Below are 20871 nucleotides of genomic sequence, written 5' to 3'. Positions count from 1 at the left end.
AAAAAAGTTTGGTTTTTAAAACATAACTTCTAAACTATCAAAAATATCCATCATAATTTACTAATCTCTATCGTGCCTAATTTCTCACCGGGTCTCCGTGGGTTTCTCTTTAGGGCAAGGAAAAAAATCATCTCTAGGGCAAGGAAAAAGAAGATCATCTCTATCATTGGTCTCTTTCTCTAGGGAAAAGAAGAATCATCTCTAAGACAAAGAAGAAGAAAATTAACTCTACCGTGGGTCTCTCTCCCCACTGCAAAGAAGATCATCTCTCTATTACAATTTTATTATTCTTTAATAATTTAACATTAATTTTATATCACATCAGATATAATTATTATTATTTATATTAGTATTGAATTAAATATTAGAATAACTTATATATATATGTCAATCCTCTCAAATTACCTCAAATCAATCAAATCCAACTAAGATGCTTTTATAGTGCCTTCTCATGAAGTTAGATTATCAATTCTATTTATTTCATGGAATTTGGATTTCGCCTTTTCACCTTTTCATCAACAACACCACAGTTACCTCACATCTTAACCATCGTAGAATTACTCTTTCCTACTCGATATATATTTTTGAACTAAAATGGTCTTTCTCCGCTTTTAGGGCATTCTTTTTCCACTCGATAAATCAATGAAAAGCAAAGTACTTGCCTAAGCTGGTAAATCACCCTAAACAATAAATAATTAATCTAAGATGAATCTGGCGTCATTTAACCATGCAGTCTCAATCTAACTAAATTCTGTAGAGATATATATATTCTTATCCATTTATAAGTCCTTTGAGACAATGCCATTCATAGATCAATGCGTATAAACTGCTAGCTATGCAGAGCTAACATGACATTTGTACCATTATTCTTCAAGGTAATAAATGAAGAAGCCGCAATTGATCACAATTTTTATTTCCTCTCGAGCATATCCCTGAACCAGTAAGCTGACATTTTTGGATATCGCTTCAGGTCTTGGAAGTCGACGTAGACCAGACCGAACCTGCAAGTGTAACCCGACTGCCATTCAAAATTATCCAGCAGAGACCATGCAAAGTAGCCTATCACATTGGCACCCTCATCTATCCCCTTCTTGAGTTCTGTTATATAGCTCCTGTAGAAGTTCACCCTTATGGTGTCATTCAAGGCTTCAGGGAGAGTGACGTTGCCTGGTTGATCCATACCTATTGGACATTATTGTCGCAAAACCTTAGAACTTAGTTGTTAATTATCTAATGTGATCAATGTTTTGTTCGTACCATTTTCCGATATAATGATGGTTGGATTGCCATACTTCTCCTTGATGTAGTTCACAACACCGTACATTCCCGTTGGTACGATATAAAGCCAGTAAGAGTTTGCCTGCACATAGCTTTCCATTTCTTAAATAAACCATCACAATATCACTTCTAGGCAAAAACAAATATTTACTAATGTTGCTACTTAACTTGCCAAGTTGACTTGACCTATCAGTTACAGACAACTTGATTCAAATCTCAACTTGTCAAGTTTACTCAGTGAATTTTCAAATTATGCAGGATTGTAACTAGTCAACTAGTTGAAGACCATAGTGGAGATCAGATAATTTACCCGTGGTCCAATTGGCACGCCATTACGTTCAACTGCATTGTTAAGGAGATAAATAAGAAAAATATAATTTCTACTATAAATATCAATAAAAATTCAGATTTTCTGGCCATTCCGAAACATGAAAATTATTGAAAAAACTTACAAACATAATCAACATGCCAGTCGGCTGAGTAGCTGTATGGTGTTTGCAGACTCATGTGTGGATCTTTCATGTAATAAGATGTGTACTGATTGATTCCTACATAATCTGCAGAACCTTTTACCAATATAACTTCTTCTAGAGTGAAATTAGGAAGTCTCTCTTTAACTATCTCCTGCATTATCTGTGGATACTGTCCGTTTATTATCGGATCAAGAAACCTGAAATTTTAAATACCAGTGTTATGTTTCATAGCTATTAGTTCTTAATTTGAAGGTTCCACAAAGATAAGCTCTTACCAACCGACGTGGAAGTCCCTAGCCCTCTGAGCTGCTGCTTGGTCGTCGGTGGAGTTGGAAAGAGGCTCATACCAATTAAAATCCAAAAGAATCCCAATCTTGCCCTTTTGTGTAGCCTACAAAGTAGTATTGTTCTTGTTCATAAATCAGTTACTATGCAATAAATCAATGTCTTTATACAATGAACTAGAGAAATTAACACTCGTCACCACATGTTCCGAGTGAACAATAAAACTATTCAAAAACTGACTATTTGGATTATAGATATGTTACTTGCATCACATGTACCAATAATAGGAGGACTCACTTTGTCTTGATAGTATTCAAAAGTCCCTGCCAGGATAATGGGGCAAGAAAATATTTTAAAATTATACTATTAGGTCTCACATGTGAGATCTAGTTTGCAGATCTTAGACATTCAAGCATGTGGTCCATCAAGTACATATAACCATTCATTACACTACTGATTTTTCAACCAAATACGATGACCAATTGTGTGAATCAATATTTTCTTTCATACTAGGTTGAATTACTATCGCGACACGGTCATCGGTAGGGTAAAACTAACCTATCTCATGATGATCTAAAACCAACTCGCATTCCCTATTGCTTGGTGAACAATCCAACACTTGGTGAATTCTGAAGAGCCGATATCGAAAGATTTTGTCGACTAACAAGTGCTGATCCTCTGAATGGTATAACGCAAGAACGTGGGTGAAGTGGCGAGCACATAGTTGTACCCACAATATAAGGTGAATAGCGATGTGTTGAGTCAAGGTTTCATATGATTATTATTTTCCACATAAAGATGCAACAATGATGATATTGATATTTATGAGACAGGTCACACAATTGGGATCTTTATCTGTGCCATGAAAAATCAGTCAGCTATTCAATTATTAGGCTTAGCAAATATTACCCTCAAGTTCTACGACTTCTCTTGGGGTATTCCTCGATAATTCTTGATACATCTTTTCCATGAGGACTTGCGACTGATCAACTTTCCCCATAGCCCTGAGGGTGTACTCGATGATAATTTGATGCTCTCATGTATGTTTTGTGTGCATTTATGCTTTACACACGCATGTTCACACACTGGTCCTAAATCTTCAGCCAAGGATATGTACCACTTGCTGAATATCAGGCTTCACTTCTCGACACCCCTTGCTGGAACTCAATGCAGATTTAACTTGGAAGAAAATTAATTTTGTAATGTAAATTATGTAATGGATTAAAATAGAGAAAGCCAGCTTGCGTGATGACAAGGCTCTCCATCATGAGCCCTATTGATGCTGATTCAAATAACGATAGCTAACCTCTAACAGAAGTTGCTTATACCTTAATCCTCCTACAGCTTCATTGGCAGCAACCATGTGCTGAACGACCCTTGCTAATGGGTTAAACTAAGGTCAAGTTCGTCTTTAACACATAAACATGGTATATGAAACCATATATGAAATCAATAATGGTTGGAGACATAATGGTCGGAGAAAAGTTTTCCATTAAATCTTTGGAATTATAGACTATAGAAGATATACGAAACCATAATGGAGTTAAATGTACCTGATGCAGAATTGCAGACTAGGATATTGTCACATGTACGTAGTGACCATTTAAATTTAAATTTGGTTATGATTAAGTAAATGGAATAAAAAATTAAACTAATTAAATCAATAAACCAGAGCAATTCACAATTAGCTATATTTCAATTTAGAACAAAAATAATATTGATATTACCTGATAATTATCACGATATCTCTTAACTGCTGTCGCATGAGATAAGATAAGATGATGGGCGACGATGTAAGGCTCAGTTGAGGAGTTTCCACCAGCTGGGCACTTAGTGCACCTTAAAGGGGGATGTATGCCCTGGTCATAACCAAGTGCTGCCATTATCCTTGGCTCATTGAAGGTGAACCAGTTTTTTACTCTATCACCAAATATCTTGAAACAGAAATCAGCATAATCAGCATATAGATCCCTGCATAAGATAAATTATCAAAGCAAAGTTTCAGTCCACTTCCTGTAATATTTTGCATATCTATGCAGCATGACAAGGCCTTATGGTTTGGTTAATATCCTTAGTAAAAATCAAATATATGTATAGCCTTATCAAATCGGTATGATAATTTCTTTCTTCTTTATGCTATTCCTGTGAGTATGATTGCTAATTTACAGAAATGTTCTTTGAATTGCTAAATGAGTACATTGATTTTTTTTTCTAGCACATCTCTATTCATGAAGCATAGTCTACAACAGCTTCTATAGCTGCCCAATGAATTTATCAAAAGACAACAAAAGTTGCCTACCATGGCATGCCAGAAAGAGCCACAGTTTATACGATATGAAAGAATAGCTAAAAGAGCATTATTGCAACTCTGAACTTACACTATCTTTGGGTTTAACCAACCGTGATACTTTTCCTCGAGCGCAAGAGGGAGATCATAATGATGAAGATTTGCATATGGAACGATGCCTATTTTCAGGGAATAAGTCAGTGACAATTGTTTCTTAGCTCTTGGTATTCTGATCTCATCAAAAGCTTTTCTAATTCTTTTCCTATCATGTTACCTTGCTGAAGCATGTAGTCTATCAGCTTGTTGTAATATGCTACACCTTTCGGATTAACTCTTCCCTCTCCCTCTACATAAAGGGATGTCACCACCAATTACTTTCAATGAAATCTTCTAATCTGGTCTTACCAACTCATTTCAAGTAAAAAGACAAGCACGAACTTAATCTCAGAGCATCAGAAAAAAGTTTTGTTTACCTGGAAAGATCCTAGACCATGAAATAGAGAACCTGTAAGCATCAAAATTCATCTTTTTCATGATATCCACATCTTCCTACAATATAATATCCATCACTGAGTCATTGAACTTACTTTAACAATAGAATGAAAATAATAAGAATTTGAATACTATTTGAGAGAAGTAGCAGGCATCTTAAATGCTTACATCACTTTACAAAATAGAATGAAAAATTTTCTTACTTCAGACTTTTAAGTTTTTTTGTTTTTTTGTTTTTTTTTTGGTTCTGCATATAGATCTGCTGGATTGATCATGTGAGTACTTAGTTTAGACTGTTGGTTTCTAAAAGAGAAGATAGACAAGACAGAAAGTGTTGGGGAATAGATGGATATGAGTACTAGAAGAGGAGTATGAGTGGCAAAACCTATGGTTGGGTAATATTTCCGTTTGTATCCATGGAAAAGGATAGGGCATAAGCATCTACATAAGTTTTTGTTCTACTTTGTCAACTAGAACTATATTGATAGTTGATTTGCATGGATGACAGTTTCTATTGATCCTAATCTAAATCGGCCAAAACTGATCGGGACCTACCCCATCCAAACAAAATGGCTAATTTCAGAATTGGATCGGTGAGATTGGCAAAGTCAACCAAAATGGCCTGATACTGGTTGTTTAAAGATTTTGGTCAGATCTGACCTGAGGGATGTCAATAATTGATGTCTTCAGTTGCCTTCATTTCAAAATTTTCACATTTTACGCTCTCTCTCTCTCTCTCACACACACACAAAGAGACATTCTCTCCTCCCACTCCTCAAACTTTCTCGATCTTATTTGACAGCAAATCCGATGACTCTGCACTCGCGTCAACTTGGGGTGAGTGTTTTTCTCTTTTTTTTTATTTTTCCTCTTTCTCTCCCACTCTCTAACTCCATTTCTACGTCTATAAATCCTTTAAAATTATTTATTTGTATGCATTGATTTTAAATTTTATATTTATGTTTATATCCTTTAAAATCCATAATTTATATATATATATGCCCTTCATATTAGTTTTCTACTAATATAAGTTAAAATATATAATACTTAAATATAAAAGATATAAACTACTATTCACTGAAAAGACTGTATAAAAATAAAGATAAGGATATTTTAAGCTTTTTAGTCAAATTGATGAAATTTTAATGATTAATTTGATTTGAGGTTGGCTAAAAAGAAACTATTTAAAAAAAACATAAATGTAAAAAACTAAAGAGTTTTAAAGAAGATAAATATAAATATTATTTTTAGAATGGTATACAGAAAATAATAGATTTTAGAAGATTATACATATAGAAAGAACTTAAAATAAAATAATATGAGTTATCTTAGAGAAGTTGACTCTCCAATTCTCCATCTTTCGAAGAGGAAGTTGATTTGACTAAAAATAGAGAACTCCTAAAAGTTGGATGAAGTCAAACATAAAACTGCCCACTTCACTAACATGTAATTTATCATGATAAATTATAAATCATTTTTGTCTATTTAAGAGTTTCGGTATTTTTTATTTCTATCATTCTAAAAGTAATAATAATTCAAAGAGATGTACAAAATTCAAAAAAGTAGCAAAAAATTAATATAAAAAGAGCAGAAAATATCATGTTTAAAAAGGTATAATGCCATTGACTAGCAATTAGGAGAAACTTATATTAATCTTAAATAATTTACCACCTTAATCAGCGAATAGTCTTTTATTTGCCATTTGATTTCCAAAAGGCACTCCAAGTAGAGGAGAGTAAATATATGTTACAAATTAGATTTGGACTAATCTGAATGTAAGAAAATTATAAAAATTTAGGTGGTAGTATCCTCCTGAGTTAGGATTTTAATGGCTCTAGTTTCATTTAAATCAGAGATCGGAATGAAAAGATAAAAATAAAATAATAGAAATATATTAGAATAGGACAGAACGGTAAAGGTGTGGTGTGGTGAACTGCCATAGGGTAGGATGGTGGACGGTCGTAGGATAGGATGGCTGCTGGAGGAAGGTGGTGGCCAGGGTTTGAAAGCGTTAGAGGTTTTACAACTATGATCTACACCTAGAAAGATAAAGTGATCTAACGACTACGATAAAAGATAAGGACGAAAATAATAACTTGGCTAAACTCAGATTTCTTCAATAATAATTATCAACATATGTCCACTCCTATTTATAGAAGTAAAATACCTAGCGGATCAGATCCACATGCGGTTTATCCGATTTATTTAAAATTCATAACAATAGGTCAAGCTAAGTAATTAACTTGACTCGACTTAACCCATATGGTCGAATTGTAACAATCCACCACGCTTTTGACACCTTGTTCTCAAGGTGACTAGTCTCTTACGTCCTTGTACTCATACAACTTGTTGTGCCAATCAGTGGATTCAGGTTTGTCTTTCTCGAGGTGAGTGTTTTTCTCTTTTTTTTTAAATTTTTTCTCTTTCTCTCCCACTCTCTAACTCCATTTCTCTCTTTCTCTTACTAGTGACGGGAGAAAAAAACAATAAATCTCTTTTATCTCACTTTTGCAATAGTAATTTACAAGCATAGAAATTTACCAAATTCAATTCAGAATTCATTATAGTTTTGAGTGAGTACATTTTTATTTTGTAGGCTTAATATGAATAATTTTGTGTAATTAAAAAAAATTATTCGATATCATTGTCTAATATGAGCCACCAATACAGCCAATATGTATCATTTTTTTGAGCAACTAATATTAATGTTTGGAAACTTGGTTGATAGATCAATCAAAGGCCAATATTCATTGTTTGTAGTTATTTATACAGTTTACAAATTGCAAATCAGGCACATGCTAAGGGAACGTATAAGAAGATTAATCAGTTTATAAACATTGTAAGTTTTGTCTTTGCAAGGAGCTAATCTCTAAAGTTTCTTTTTCTTAGAAATGAGTAAATAAAGAACAATATTTCATCCATCTATATAGTAACATTAAATCATTTAAGTTATTTTTACGACAAATTTAGCATACTTTGATTATTTATGAGTACCTTGTAGAGATGATACTCATCCGCCGTCACGTCTGCCGTAGCATTTCCTGGAATATTCCCTGTTCATATCAATAAAACAATTTTAGATGAGATTTACAATGAACATATCCTTAATCTATAAGGAAAACAATATCTTGGAGGCGTTATCATACAAGAGCATAAAGGGTGACAAAGATTTGATATTAGAGAGTCATCAATTGGTCTCTGATGTTCTAAGTGAGTCAAGGCAACTTAAAAGTAAGTTATTTGAGTCGTTTCTTATAAAAATGAGAGAAGCACTTGCATAGCCAGGAAATTACACTAGTCACAAATATTAAATTTCAGCCTAGCAACCAAGTGGATATAGTAGTGATGTTTCTCTTGAGATCTTATATAAATGATAACTTATTGATGTATCATCACATTAAGCCAATAAAACCTTATTTTTCTAGTATTCTGCATTTTAGATTTCTAATCAATACTTCTTTCCATCTATATATGTTTTTTCATTTAGTTTGAATTTTGAAAGATAAGACAATTAGGGAAATTACTTAATACTTCTGAGTCAATCTATTATTGTTTTCATTGTAATTAAAACTTTCTATTTTTTATGAGTTAATTAATTGGAAACTTTCAATTTAAAAAACTAGAGGATTTTACCAAAATTTGTGATGTATCAACAAAGTTATATAAAACATCATAAGGAAGTTCTCTCTAATCTATTAATTCTCACGAATACCGGATCCAAGGTATCAACTTTTGAGAAACACAAAAGTTTGCAATTGAGAAAAAAACTTGAATTTTAGTTGATAATACTACCAAGATAAAATTATATTTCACCACTCATGGTTTGGCCTGATTTCAAGTTACACCCTTTTACTTTAAAATTAAAAACCCAACCCCCATATAGTATAGACCAAATTGTAATTGTTAGATTTTTCATACAAACTATTAATACAAAGACCAAACTACCCCTACCATTTCGTAATTATAGTGTATATATAATGGGTACTTAACTCTTTTCACATTTTTATTAATAGTTGATTAATATTTGCAACTTTGAGTGTGTTTTGGGAGGGGCAGGTGGAGGGAGCTAGTTAAGTGCTCAAGTTTATACATGGGTAAGACGATCGACCAAACCACAAAAAATTCAACTGTAATTTCCCCTGACATCTATGAGTGAATACGATAAATACGATACAAGGATATGGCAAATCATTGAAAAATAGGATACAGTCATGCAATACATCTAGTATACAAGAATAAAGAAATAAAATAAAATATTATATTATATTATATTATATTCTAATGACAAACTATACATGCTTATTTGTAGAAAGTAAAAGATAACATATACATGTAGGACTAAGAAACACATGAAATATACACATTTTAAAACAATATATGAAATGTGCAAATTTCCATCTAAGTAACTAAATATTATCACATTTCTCTACTCTCTCTCTCTCTCATAGAAGAAAAGAAAATGGAGATAAAAAATATCCAAAATATATAAATTTAATTACCGACACATAGCATCCCTTTATATTCTAAGTCCAAAAATCTAAGGCTTAACATATGACTTAGCTTCTTGGCAGCAAAAGAAGCAAGTCAGTCACGATGGGATTGTAATCTAGTGGTGGAGAGGAGAAAGGACTAAGGTGGGTTGGCGAAAGGGCGGAAGTGAATGGATTACAATAATGTTTTGAAAGGCGGCTGCGGTTGCAGGCAGTCACTCCACCACCTAAGTGGAAGGTGAGGGACAAAGTGGTCTAGCATTTTTTATATTGAAAAAAATTAAAAATAATTATATATGAAATATTATTGATACTAATAGTATATATATAATTTGTAATAATGCACTACACTAGTTAATTCACATTTCACATCTTACAAATTAAAAAGTAATTATTGTACATAATCAGTAAGACAATAATAATTATTGATATAAAAACAGTAATGAATAATCACTAATCAGTAATTACTAATTACTTCCTCCAGTTAATTCAGCAACTATTTACTTAATTAGCAATTAGTTAGTAATTCCTCCAATTAATAATGCCAAACTATGAAAAAATTCAATAACCTTAATTCACAAGCTAATTCGCAATTAATTCCTCCAATTAATATCTTTAGCTGCCTAGCATAAAAATTAAAACTAATTGAATATTTGGGCAATCAATAGTTCAAGAGTATGAAAAAAAAAAGCCGGAGAGGGGTTTAGCGTTTTGACATTTTAATTGATCGAGAAAGTGAGCAAAGGGGAGAGGGGTTTTTTTTATAAAATGGTTAGTTAGTTAAACTTGATCCATTAAATTGAACCCGACCCATTTCAACTTGATTCACTTACAGCCCGCATTATCAAGCCACTAGCCCACCTAGCACCTTTTAGTGCCTGGCCACCATGTAACAAACTGCCTTATACAAGCCCCAACCATGTTAGTGGGGTAGTTGGTTCGCCGCCATGACCGCTATCCAAAACACTAGATTGTAGAAAGGAAGGGTTCTAACCTTAGAGGTGAGACTTAGCTTGAAGGATTTGGGCGGAAAGGGTGATATAGTACACAAGGAAGCCAATGGGAGGAGAGGAGGGAGATTGATGCCTTATGTGAGAAGCCCGTCAACATTAAGAGAGAAAAGGAGGGAGCTGGAGCTAGGAAACGTTGTGTTTTATGAAAGGATTGAGTTGATGCTTATTATTCCTTCTCACTTGCCAATAACTTCACGAGTTAAAAGGATAAGGCTTAATAGGTTTAAACCATTTAATGTACCCAATGTTCACCTAAAATAACTAATAACCTAAAAATTATATGTCAGTCATATTTTCTACATGTTCGGTCATATCTCAAATTTATTCGGTAACTAAAGTGAATTATTTTAGTTCAGATGCTCTAAAAACGTATTAGATACGTGTCCAGAGAGTATCCGACCCATATTTGATATAGATTCTAAGTCCCATTTTGGAGCATCCTTTCTACCCAGAATGACACGATCACTAATTTTGAGCCGAAAACAAGAATTTTACCAAAATTCACCCGAGTTCATAACCTTTAGTTGTGATGAGTTTTGATCAGCAATGCACCTTCCTTGTATTACCAAATCTTGTTCAATTACAAGCTCGTCACAGCCTGTTTTCCACTCCAATTCCATGAGATTTAGTTTCAATCATTATCTCTTGAATAAACCATTAAATGAGATATCAATTTTGAGTAGATCCAATTAACATTTGTCCCTCTATCAATTTGGCAGTCAATGAGTAAGGTAGTGCCAACCTTGATTGTTTCATATTGGGAGTTGGTGCAAACGATTTTCCAAAAGGGTGTGGTTTACTTTCGAGCGCTCCTATCTGGGTGGACCCTCAGATGCAAGAACGTGCATACCCAAGAATGACTCACATGGTAAATTAGGTGGGTGGGCCCTTTAACGAATACCACATTCAATCTACTCTCTATAGAGGTAGGAAGGAGGTGCATAATGCATTGGTACATTCGAGCTGGAACCCCTTTTCTTCACTTCTAGAAGCTATTTATCTACTTCATTATGTTCCATCTTTAACCTCCCACTTGTTATATCTCATATCTAAATTGATGAGCCATGAGCCATGAACCACGAACCATTTAGTTCTCACTTTTATTACCAATGAACAGCATACATTTAAGATACGTACCATACACTGTCAGTGCTTAGGTAGCACTTATAGATTGGGACAAATTAAGATAATCAACATGATCTACTTTTACCCAGGACTGGCGAAAGAAATGACAAAGTAGTCAAATCTGAGGCAAAAAATCACTTCCAACTTTTGGCCCCACAAAACCATTACTACCTACCAACTTACATGCATCTCTAATTCCTCTGTTGTCTTTGTTAATCCAAAAAGGAAAAGAAATCAAGACAAGATAATTGAACTTAAAACAAGATGAAATTATAATATACTCATCATCTATGAAATTAATTACTGCAAAAGAAATAAAATCAATAAATTAACCTGGGGTATGGACGAAGGGATCCCAGATGGAGGGGCCACGGCCGCCCTTGAGCGCCATACCCTCCACTTGGTAGGCGGAGGCGGCCGTGCCGAAGACGAAGCCCTCCGGGAACGCGCTCCGGCTCAGACCGCCGGTGTCCATCTCCTGAGGTTGCTCTGCTACTACTACTGCTCGCCATTCGTAGTCGAGTAGGAGGAAGAAGAAGAAAAGAGAAGGCAGTGGAGTCATCCTGTCGCCTCTGGAGGACGAAGAGCGAATGAGCTCCGAGATGTTTATATAATTTAGCTTACAATAGCTCGAATGATGACTGACTCCCACCTTTGTACGTACTGCTGTATATAGAAGGGTTGAATTATAAATAGCACTAAGCCAGGGTGTTCATCGTAAAAATACTAAAGTTTAGGTTGGTACTTGTTAATGTTCTAATACGGTACAAACAGTAATTTCCAAAATTTACTTGAACGCTGTATTAGATGATTTGTAGACGTAGCCAGTCCAAAAACAGCCTTAGAAGTAGTACCTACCCTACCTTCTGGATCCCAGCAGTTAGGGCTGCAGCAATCTATTGCATGTACAGTACCTATATAGATAGGTTTTCATCAGAAAAGTACATTTTACCTTTACAAACTAACTTTAGTAAAATCCATAAGCCCCCTCGGTAACCTCAAATCATTATTATAAAATAAATTATTTAACAATTTAATAGTTTGAACTTTAGATTAAGTGATTTTATATATTAGTTAAAATTTGATGGACTTAAGTTACTCTGTATCTAAACATAATTAACCTTTTGTCTATTATGTATTTAGTCTTTTATGGTTTGAACGCTAGAAAAAAATTACTTCATGCTCCTCGTATACTTGTGAATTGTGATGTCAATTAATTGTGTTCAAGTACTCTGCACACACAGTTTATCGAGAGAAGCATCCCAATGAATCCAACATCATGATTAACGTGAGCATAATAATTTGAGAAATATGACAATAAATGCGGAGATGCTATTAAAAGAATTAATTTATTAGAGGGTCCCCCATAATGTTGCGTCATAATATCCTATTCCTAGCGAATAATAATTGTTTGACTACTAAAAAACAAAGTTTAAGAAATTACCTATTAAAATTTGCAATATAAAAGATGGAATGATTTTAATGACAAATATGGTGATCTAAAGAATACAGCGATAACGATGATATTTATTTTTCCAATATTTCTGCTAGTAGCGTGTACAATCTAATTTGGTCTTTCTTTCAAGATATGATTTGGAATAGATTATGCTGACACGGAATTAATTTTAATAATTGTAATAATAATACTAAAAAGTTTCCGTGATCCGTAATAACTTCACGGGTTCCGTGTAGCCAAACGTTTGAGTCTTTCACGTGAGCATCACATCTGCACGTGAATAACTCGGAAGAAAAGACCGTCGTTGATCTGCATTACAAGTGGGGATGGATAATTGGGCATATACCTTTGCAGAAGTAAACCAGCGAGGCACCTCTTTGGATCCTCCGCAAGTTAATGCCTCTCTTTTGCTTGTTTTAATCAAAGAATTCCTCAAACTAGTGGGCGTCGATTAGGACCTATTCACCTGCTAGGCATTTTAAAAAATAAAGCATTTTACGCTGGACATGATAATTAAGCTTGACCTGTCCAAATCCAACCCAAACCCAACCGATTTTAATCGGGCTAAGTCTGACCCGAGTCTGAGAGCCCGATCCATTATTATCATCTATGACCCGACTCATAATGTATTCATATTCTTATATTTTTTTTAGTCCTATATTGAATATTTAGTAAACTAAATATTAATATATAAGTATGTTCTTATAAAAGATAACTAAAATATTTTTATATAAGCCCATTAAACTTGACCCAATAAGATATAATATTTTTATATTTAACTTATTATATTTGACCCATTATGAAAAATAACTAAAATATCTTTATATAAGCCTATTAAATTCAACCCAATAAGATATAATATTTTTTATATTTAACCCATTATATTAGACCTATTATATCTAACACAAACCTAATATCTAATGGGTTAGTAGGCGTTAACAGGCTAAAATATTTTAGCTCAGCCCGAACTCGGCCAGGAGCGCCCTTTTGACACTAAGGCAAAATTTGCATTCATTCCTATTTTATATTTTTATTATAAATTCTTCGTATTTCACTATTTTCTTTCTGGCTAATTTATTCCCATCCTATTATTATTAGGTGAGACTAGATGCAAGATCTTGTAGCTATAATTTTTAAGTATTTATTTAATTTTTTAATACGAAACTCGGATTGACATTATTGTAAATGTGCTAAAAAATTTATTTAATTCTCGAAAACTTGACCTCCAACTAGTATCTTCAAATTCGACTATTATATTAATTTATTTTACTATTTTATTTATATCTTTCTCTACAAACTCTGATTCGTATCATTTTATATGCATTGTAAAGATTTTTCAATTCTTTATTACTTCATCTCTAGTATCTTCATATTTAATTATTTTAGAGGCTTAAAATTTAAATTAAAAGTATAATTTAAAGTAAAAGTAAAATTTTGTTTGCTTCTATAAATGCCTAGGTAGTCTATATATTTGAGTAACATAATTAACTTTTATCCACTAATTTTCTTATATATTTTTTATAAGAACTCCTATCGATATTATTTTATATGCCTTGGAAAAATTATTCAGTCCTCCACAATTTTATCACTAATGCATATCTTTAAATTCAACTATTTCATAGCTTAAAATTATTTATGTTTCTACCAACGTAATTTTATAGATACATGCATAATTTCATATTAAGTAAGATATTTAACTTTTATTTAGTATTTTATTCATATCTTTTTTTATATGAACTTTGACCAATATTATTTTATATGCGTTGGATGTTAGCTAAAATACTTTAATTAGTATAAAAAAAATTAGTGTCGACATGGTAGATATGATGTCGATCTATACTAATTCTTTAGGCAAAAAGAGATGATATTTTGGATCTCCACACACTAGGGAATAGTAAGCTTCCTCCCTCTCACTTACCTTATTTGATGCGGTTACCGTTGATAGGATATGAGTTCTTTATTTATAAGTGAGGGAGAGGCTAGATTCCTTTATCATTACAACTCTTTTTTCTACGTAGAAATTTTTTTAATCAAATAGAAAAATCCTAATAGATTAAAAAATTATAACCGACTCAAATCGAGGTTCAATAAACGTCACATAGTAGGCAACTAAAAAGATTAATAGAGTAGTTAGTAGCTATCTCGTATACTACATAAGAATCACTCAACTAACTAAATATTATGTACGTCGGTCTCTCAAATCCCATGTGAGGTGAGATCCACATCACAAAAATAATCCACGCCTAATATTCTCCCACTCGGCAAATAATCACACGTGTATTTTCAAAATATTGATATAGATTTTGTATACATATTTATAAAGAACAACGAACCTGATTTATTTTAGAAATAGGATACATACGTAATTTTAGAAAACTAAGAATCAATATCTTTTAATTCAACATAGAGATAACACCGATAAAAACTACGACGATTCTACTGCAATTCTTTCTCATAGTTCCTTTCGTAATTAGTTATCACTGATTGCTCTCGATAAAGTATCTTTATTAGATATCCTTATATGAGCTTTTAAACTTTATGCTTATTAATAGATGCTAGCCCCTCAATCATAAGATTTCTAAGTAGAATCAATTCAATCAAATATAACATATATCGATAATTTACGTTAACAAACAAAATTTTATGTTTGCAATAATTTCCTTATATACACGTCATATCTAAAGCTAGATGATTTTCATAAATATCATGCTAAAATATTTAGTATAATGATTTAATCTTATGTCTATGGTAAACTATAATAAAATTTTAGATATTTTACAAATCACACTCTACATTTTACCTATTTTGTAATTTACACTTCGTCTTTGATAATTTTGTAACTCGACCCTTTCTTTCTCTCTATAATTCTCATTTAATACTCTGACGTTTTTTTGACTAATTGTTATTGATCAAATTATTAAATACTTTCATCACTATTTTTTTCCTCCTTTTTGCCCCTCCTTTAAAGAAGGCATGGATAATTTAGATAATTATAAATTATTTTATATATTATAACGGAATATTACTTTGTTAGTATCGTTTAAATTAACGAAAGGTGTTAAATGAGCATTATAAATAAAAAGTAGTGTTGAGTTAAAAAAAATCTCAAATATGAGGTAAGAATTAAAAAGATAAATAAAATGTAAGAAGTGATTTGTAAAATTTATGTACATATAATATTTCAGTGCAGATATAACGTGTGACATGTTCTAGAATATTACTGTTTAATTAATCCATAAAACAGTACGTGTTCCGTGTTCACACTAACTAAATCACATAATCAATGATTAGAGTTAAAGCATTTAAAATTAACAATGATGTCACGGTAAAAAAAAATCCGATTAGGACAAAAGCAATCAAAGAGTTTGTGTGGATAGACAGGTCAATTTTAAAAATAAAACGGGAAAAGCAATATTAATACTTTTAAGGAAATAAATAAGCATTCAAGCTACATGCTTTATCAAATTCGGATTGAAATTATGTACCTGATATGTGACATCAAACTGCAAAACAGATGCAAAGCGTAAGATTCAGCTGTAGACAGTAAAAGTGAAATCCAATCAACCAAATAATTTGATCTACTGATGGCATCAGTTTATAAAGGTCGTAATGCCCAAGGAATTATTACCGCAGGGCATAGCGGGAGAGGTTATAAGCATCTATTCTGTAAAATCAATTTTTGACAAAATTAAAAAAACACATATTATAGAATCGTAACCATAGAATGTCGCCCTAATCGAAATGTACATTTGTCTAATACACAATAGAGATGGTGAGAATATATATAATTTACATCTGAGATATATATATATTAAATATATCAAATAATATTAATATAACATTAGGGTTTGGGGTTTAGTATGTACCAAAATCAATAAAGTATGAAGATTTTTTGATAGATCTCAATATCTTAGTAAGACCAAATAGTAATTTTTTATGCCAAACAATTATGTCATCTTATATACTTGAAACAACGTGATCAGAGGTTTAATTGGTATCTATTGGGATTTAAATTTTCTCTATAGTACTTATTATGCCTCCTTAATTAGATCTAATGTGTTATAACCCAGCTTGAGAGGTCCAGTGGGCTTAGTCTAGTTAGTTTAGTTATGAGTCCATTATTATTCCTACACTTAGTCAAGTCGAGCTATGCATTTCATTATTTGGTGAGCTGGGTTGAGTCTAGTCTAGCTCTTTTCAGCTTTACTTAGAGGGTAATTCATCTAAATGGGGTAACCACTATTAAGTAGGTGTGGTGAGCACCCCAAAAGTATTAAAGAAAATTACCCTAATTTTCTTACTCTCTCTCCTCTCCCCTCTCTCACCCCCCCCCCCTTCTCTCTCTAAACCTTTATTCTTAGTTGGTGGTGCCCATATCGAGGCCACCAATTGAGTCCCTCACACCACCATCGTAACACCTACCCATTTCCTCTCACATCACTCCGACTACCCTCATCAATAACTCACTCAATCGCAAACCTCATCTCTCTTCTTCCTTAGCCTCGACACCACCCCACCTTCATTCTCCCTCACCACAACCACCAGTTCCACTTTGATCTACCGTTGAGCCATTCTAGCCCAATCGCAATCGCCATCTTCCTTCATTCTAAATGCTGACACCATCCCCACCAGTAATCCAACTCGGTGACTACTCCCTTTCATCGCCGATCACAACATGATGCTCCATTAGCCAAGTAAAACACAATCAAAACCCAATGAAAAAATATCTCGAAAAGAAAAAATAGAAAGAAAAATCAAGAACTAGATCTTATCAGACAACCTAGGCTGCCTATGTCCGTCCCGAACCCTATTTGGGCTCAGCCCAATTACTAATGGGTAGCACACGCTAGCCCTTTAACCCAACCTGGAATCCCAGTCCAAAAGGCTGCCTATAAGCTCAACTAGACAACCCGCTTATCGGCCAGCACATCAGCCCACCAATAAGCCCGATCGAAAGCTCACCTTCTAATTGAACCCCCGTAAGCCCAACTAGCTACAATAAAACACAAGAAAATTTAGTATACTCTATATTTTTTAACTCCTCCTAAACCCACATCGTGTCTGTCAAAGCTAATATCTCCGACCGCGTTGGAGTCTAAGCCTTCTTTGATAGGGCTAAATCCTCCTTCGACCAATCGAATTACATCCTCGTGGCTTACGCCGGGCTGCTTGACCCGAATTACCCCTTGATCGCTAACACAGATCTTGAGGACAAGGACTCCACCTTTGCGGTCAATGTTCAAGGGGCCTTCCTGTATTGTGAGGAGGTAGAACGATGGCTCACGCAGGGCGACGGCGGGCGAGTGGTAGCAATGTCATCGTAACTAATGGTTGCTCTATCCTTAGGTATGGGGTGTACACAGTTTGAAGGCGATGGAGGCTAGTATGGATCTGATCGAAGAAGATGAAGGGGACAACAATCATAGTGAATTACGTAGCACCGGAGTTATTCTTCATAGGGAAGAGTGAAAAGGTAGCAAAGTTGTTGTTTCTGGGGAGACAACAGATATCGTGCTAAATAGTGGAATGAGAGGAGTCTCCAACCCGCACTTTAACAGGCCGATGGGTAGTAATAGGCTAGACTTTTCTAGCCCAGCTTGGCTTGACCCGACTTGCTTGCAAGCGGGCTAGCAAACACAATGCCCAGTTCGGTTGGCTCGGTAGGCTCGACCCAAACCGAGCCTAGCTTGCTCGATGATCACCTCTACCTAAAACCTAAAATCAATCTTCACATTTGTACTTCACAATCCATGTTTGTGGCAATTCCATGCAAGGGAGATGAAGGAAATAGCAATATATATATATATATATATATATATATATATATATATATATATCCAAATTTTCTATAGATAAAAAGATAAGAAATAAACATATGTATAAGATACATTGAGATCCCAAAATCTATACTTAAGAGATTGAGAACTCAAACAATCTGCTCTAATACTAATTATTAGATAAAAAAAATTAATCAAGATTGGAGACGTACATGTCAATATGATAGATAGGATGTCGATCCATGCTAATTCTTTAGAGGAAAGTAATCGTCTCCGCATCTTGGATTTCCACGCATTAGGGATAATTAAGGTTCTACCTTCTCACCAACCTCACCGAATGCATTACTATTAATGGGATATGAGCCCTCCGTTTATAGGTGAGAGAGAGGCAAGGTCCTTTATTATCACAACTACTTTTTACCCTTATCGTATCATACCTTATCATGAATACATAGGAAATTTCTTAACTAAATAGAAAAATCTCCAATAGATTTAGAAACCGTAACTCAAATCAATTAGGTTCAATGAACGATAGATAAAAATCACTCACCTAACTAAATATTATACACGTGGGTTTCTTAGATCCCATATAAAGTAGGACTGATGTTAAAAACTAATGCGCAATATTGGAAAGCTTATTTAATCCTCTAAAACTTCCACTCTAATAAGTATGTTTAAATTCAACTATTTCAAAGGCTTAAAACTTATTTAGTTGCTACCAACATAATTCAATAGGTACTTATGTAATATTTTATTGAGTAAAGTAATTAACTTTTATTCGGTATCATGCTAATATCATTTTCATATCAATTTCAGTTGAAATTATTTTATATGGTCTTAAAATATGGTGTTAGGAATTACACATACCGTGAAAAGAATATTGTATCCAAGTTCAAGATTTGTCTTGAAACTTGAACTTAGTCCCAGACCAATTCAACTAGCCTTTGCACATAAATCCCTGAACTAAGGTTAAAACCTTCTATCTTAATTAAGTTGGTCTCTGACGAATAGTCTTTGGCAATTTCTTCTTGTGTTATTTTCTTCGGTTGTCTTGTGATGAGGGTTGCCGAGCCATTGGCAAGCCCCAAGGCCCAAGCCTCCTCAACCTCGGCTCCCCGATCGAGTGGCAGAACCAAAATCCCTCTAAGCGACCATCTCGAAAGGTGTCTCTGATGGGTGAGATCCTCGTCAAAATATGGCCTATGACCATATCATTTCTAGCCTCTTGGTATGAATAAATGTTCGTATCTATCTATTTATCTTTGTGTAATTTGCACTAAAAACAAAATTACCCATTTTCAATTTTCTTTACATATGAGACAATTTTTATTTATTTCTTTTAAGTTTATCTTTCTATCATTTAGTGTTCATTAAATGCTAATGGGACAATGTAAGACTAAAGAGAAATGACCCATTTTTTTAGCTTTTTCACTCTCTTGTCTTCAAATCAAAACATCTCTCGTTTTGTCCTTTTCTTCTTCTTCTTATTCTTCTACTGCAGCTACTATTTCTTCAATCTCTTAATCTTTCTTTTTTTCTTTATTTAATATAAGTCTCTTTAATTGCTCTTCAATTAATAAAGTAAAATATAAATTAGAAATAGTTTTGAGATAATTAGGATTAATTAAATAAATAAAAATTCTTTAATCAATTTTTCAAAAGAAGAATTTAATATTAAATTATATTATCTACTTAAAAAACTGTGAACTATAGTTAAAATTTCATACTTATACTATAAATTTTATACTTAAACTAGAAATTCTTTAATGAGCCCCTCTCATTCTCTATAAGCCCTATAGTTGCCCTGTATAAGCCATTCGTAGCTCAATACCCTTTCACTGCCTTCCCACGCTAATGAAAGCCCTTACAGAACAACTACTGCGAGAGCGTTTCCTTCCCCTATATGGAAAGAGACTCTATTGGGTCAAAGGAACTTTCCAGAAGAGGCAAGGAGTAGTAAGAGGAAGTAGATTTTGAATATAAAAAACTCTAAATACAAAAGTTTTAGATCATTACACCATTTATTTATCCAATTGGTTTCATAATATTTAGACACTAGATAATTATCTTCTAAATATTTTTTTTTTCAAAATTGAGCAGAACTAAAATTTTATAGTTTAAGTATAAGTATAAAATCCATACTTAAACTCTAAAATCCTAATTCCGCATAGTTTTGTGAAAATATCAGGAAGATA

The 20871-nt window shown here is 33.4% G+C and overlaps 1 protein-coding gene across 1 annotated transcript; it reads right to left on the bottom strand.

Moving 5' to 3' along the window:
* Window positions 1-723: 723 nt before the first annotated feature.
* LOC140772802 (beta-glucosidase 8-like) lies at window positions 724-12085 on the bottom strand. The gene is made up of 11 exons (XM_073114995.1): window positions 11777-12085; window positions 7810-7868; window positions 4797-4872; window positions 4598-4669; window positions 4415-4502; window positions 3764-4007; window positions 2027-2142; window positions 1731-1948; window positions 1589-1620; window positions 1258-1360; window positions 724-1182 (listed from the first exon to the last, which is right to left on the bottom strand). The coding sequence occupies exons 1-11, from the start codon at window positions 12003-12005 to the stop codon at window positions 911-913; spliced, it is 1509 nt and encodes a 502-aa protein (XP_072971096.1). The 5' UTR covers window positions 12006-12085; the 3' UTR covers window positions 724-910.
* Between the last annotated feature and the right edge of the window lie 8786 nt (window positions 12086-20871).

The sequence above is a fragment of the Typha angustifolia genome, chromosome 13, assembly GCF_048772165.1.
Source record: "Typha angustifolia cultivar Huaian chromosome 13, ASM4877216v1, whole genome shotgun sequence".
Lineage (NCBI taxonomy): Eukaryota > Viridiplantae > Streptophyta > Magnoliopsida > Poales > Typhaceae > Typha > Typha angustifolia.
Note: the sequence above shows the minus strand (reverse complement) of the source record. Positions and strands in the feature narration are given on the sequence as shown.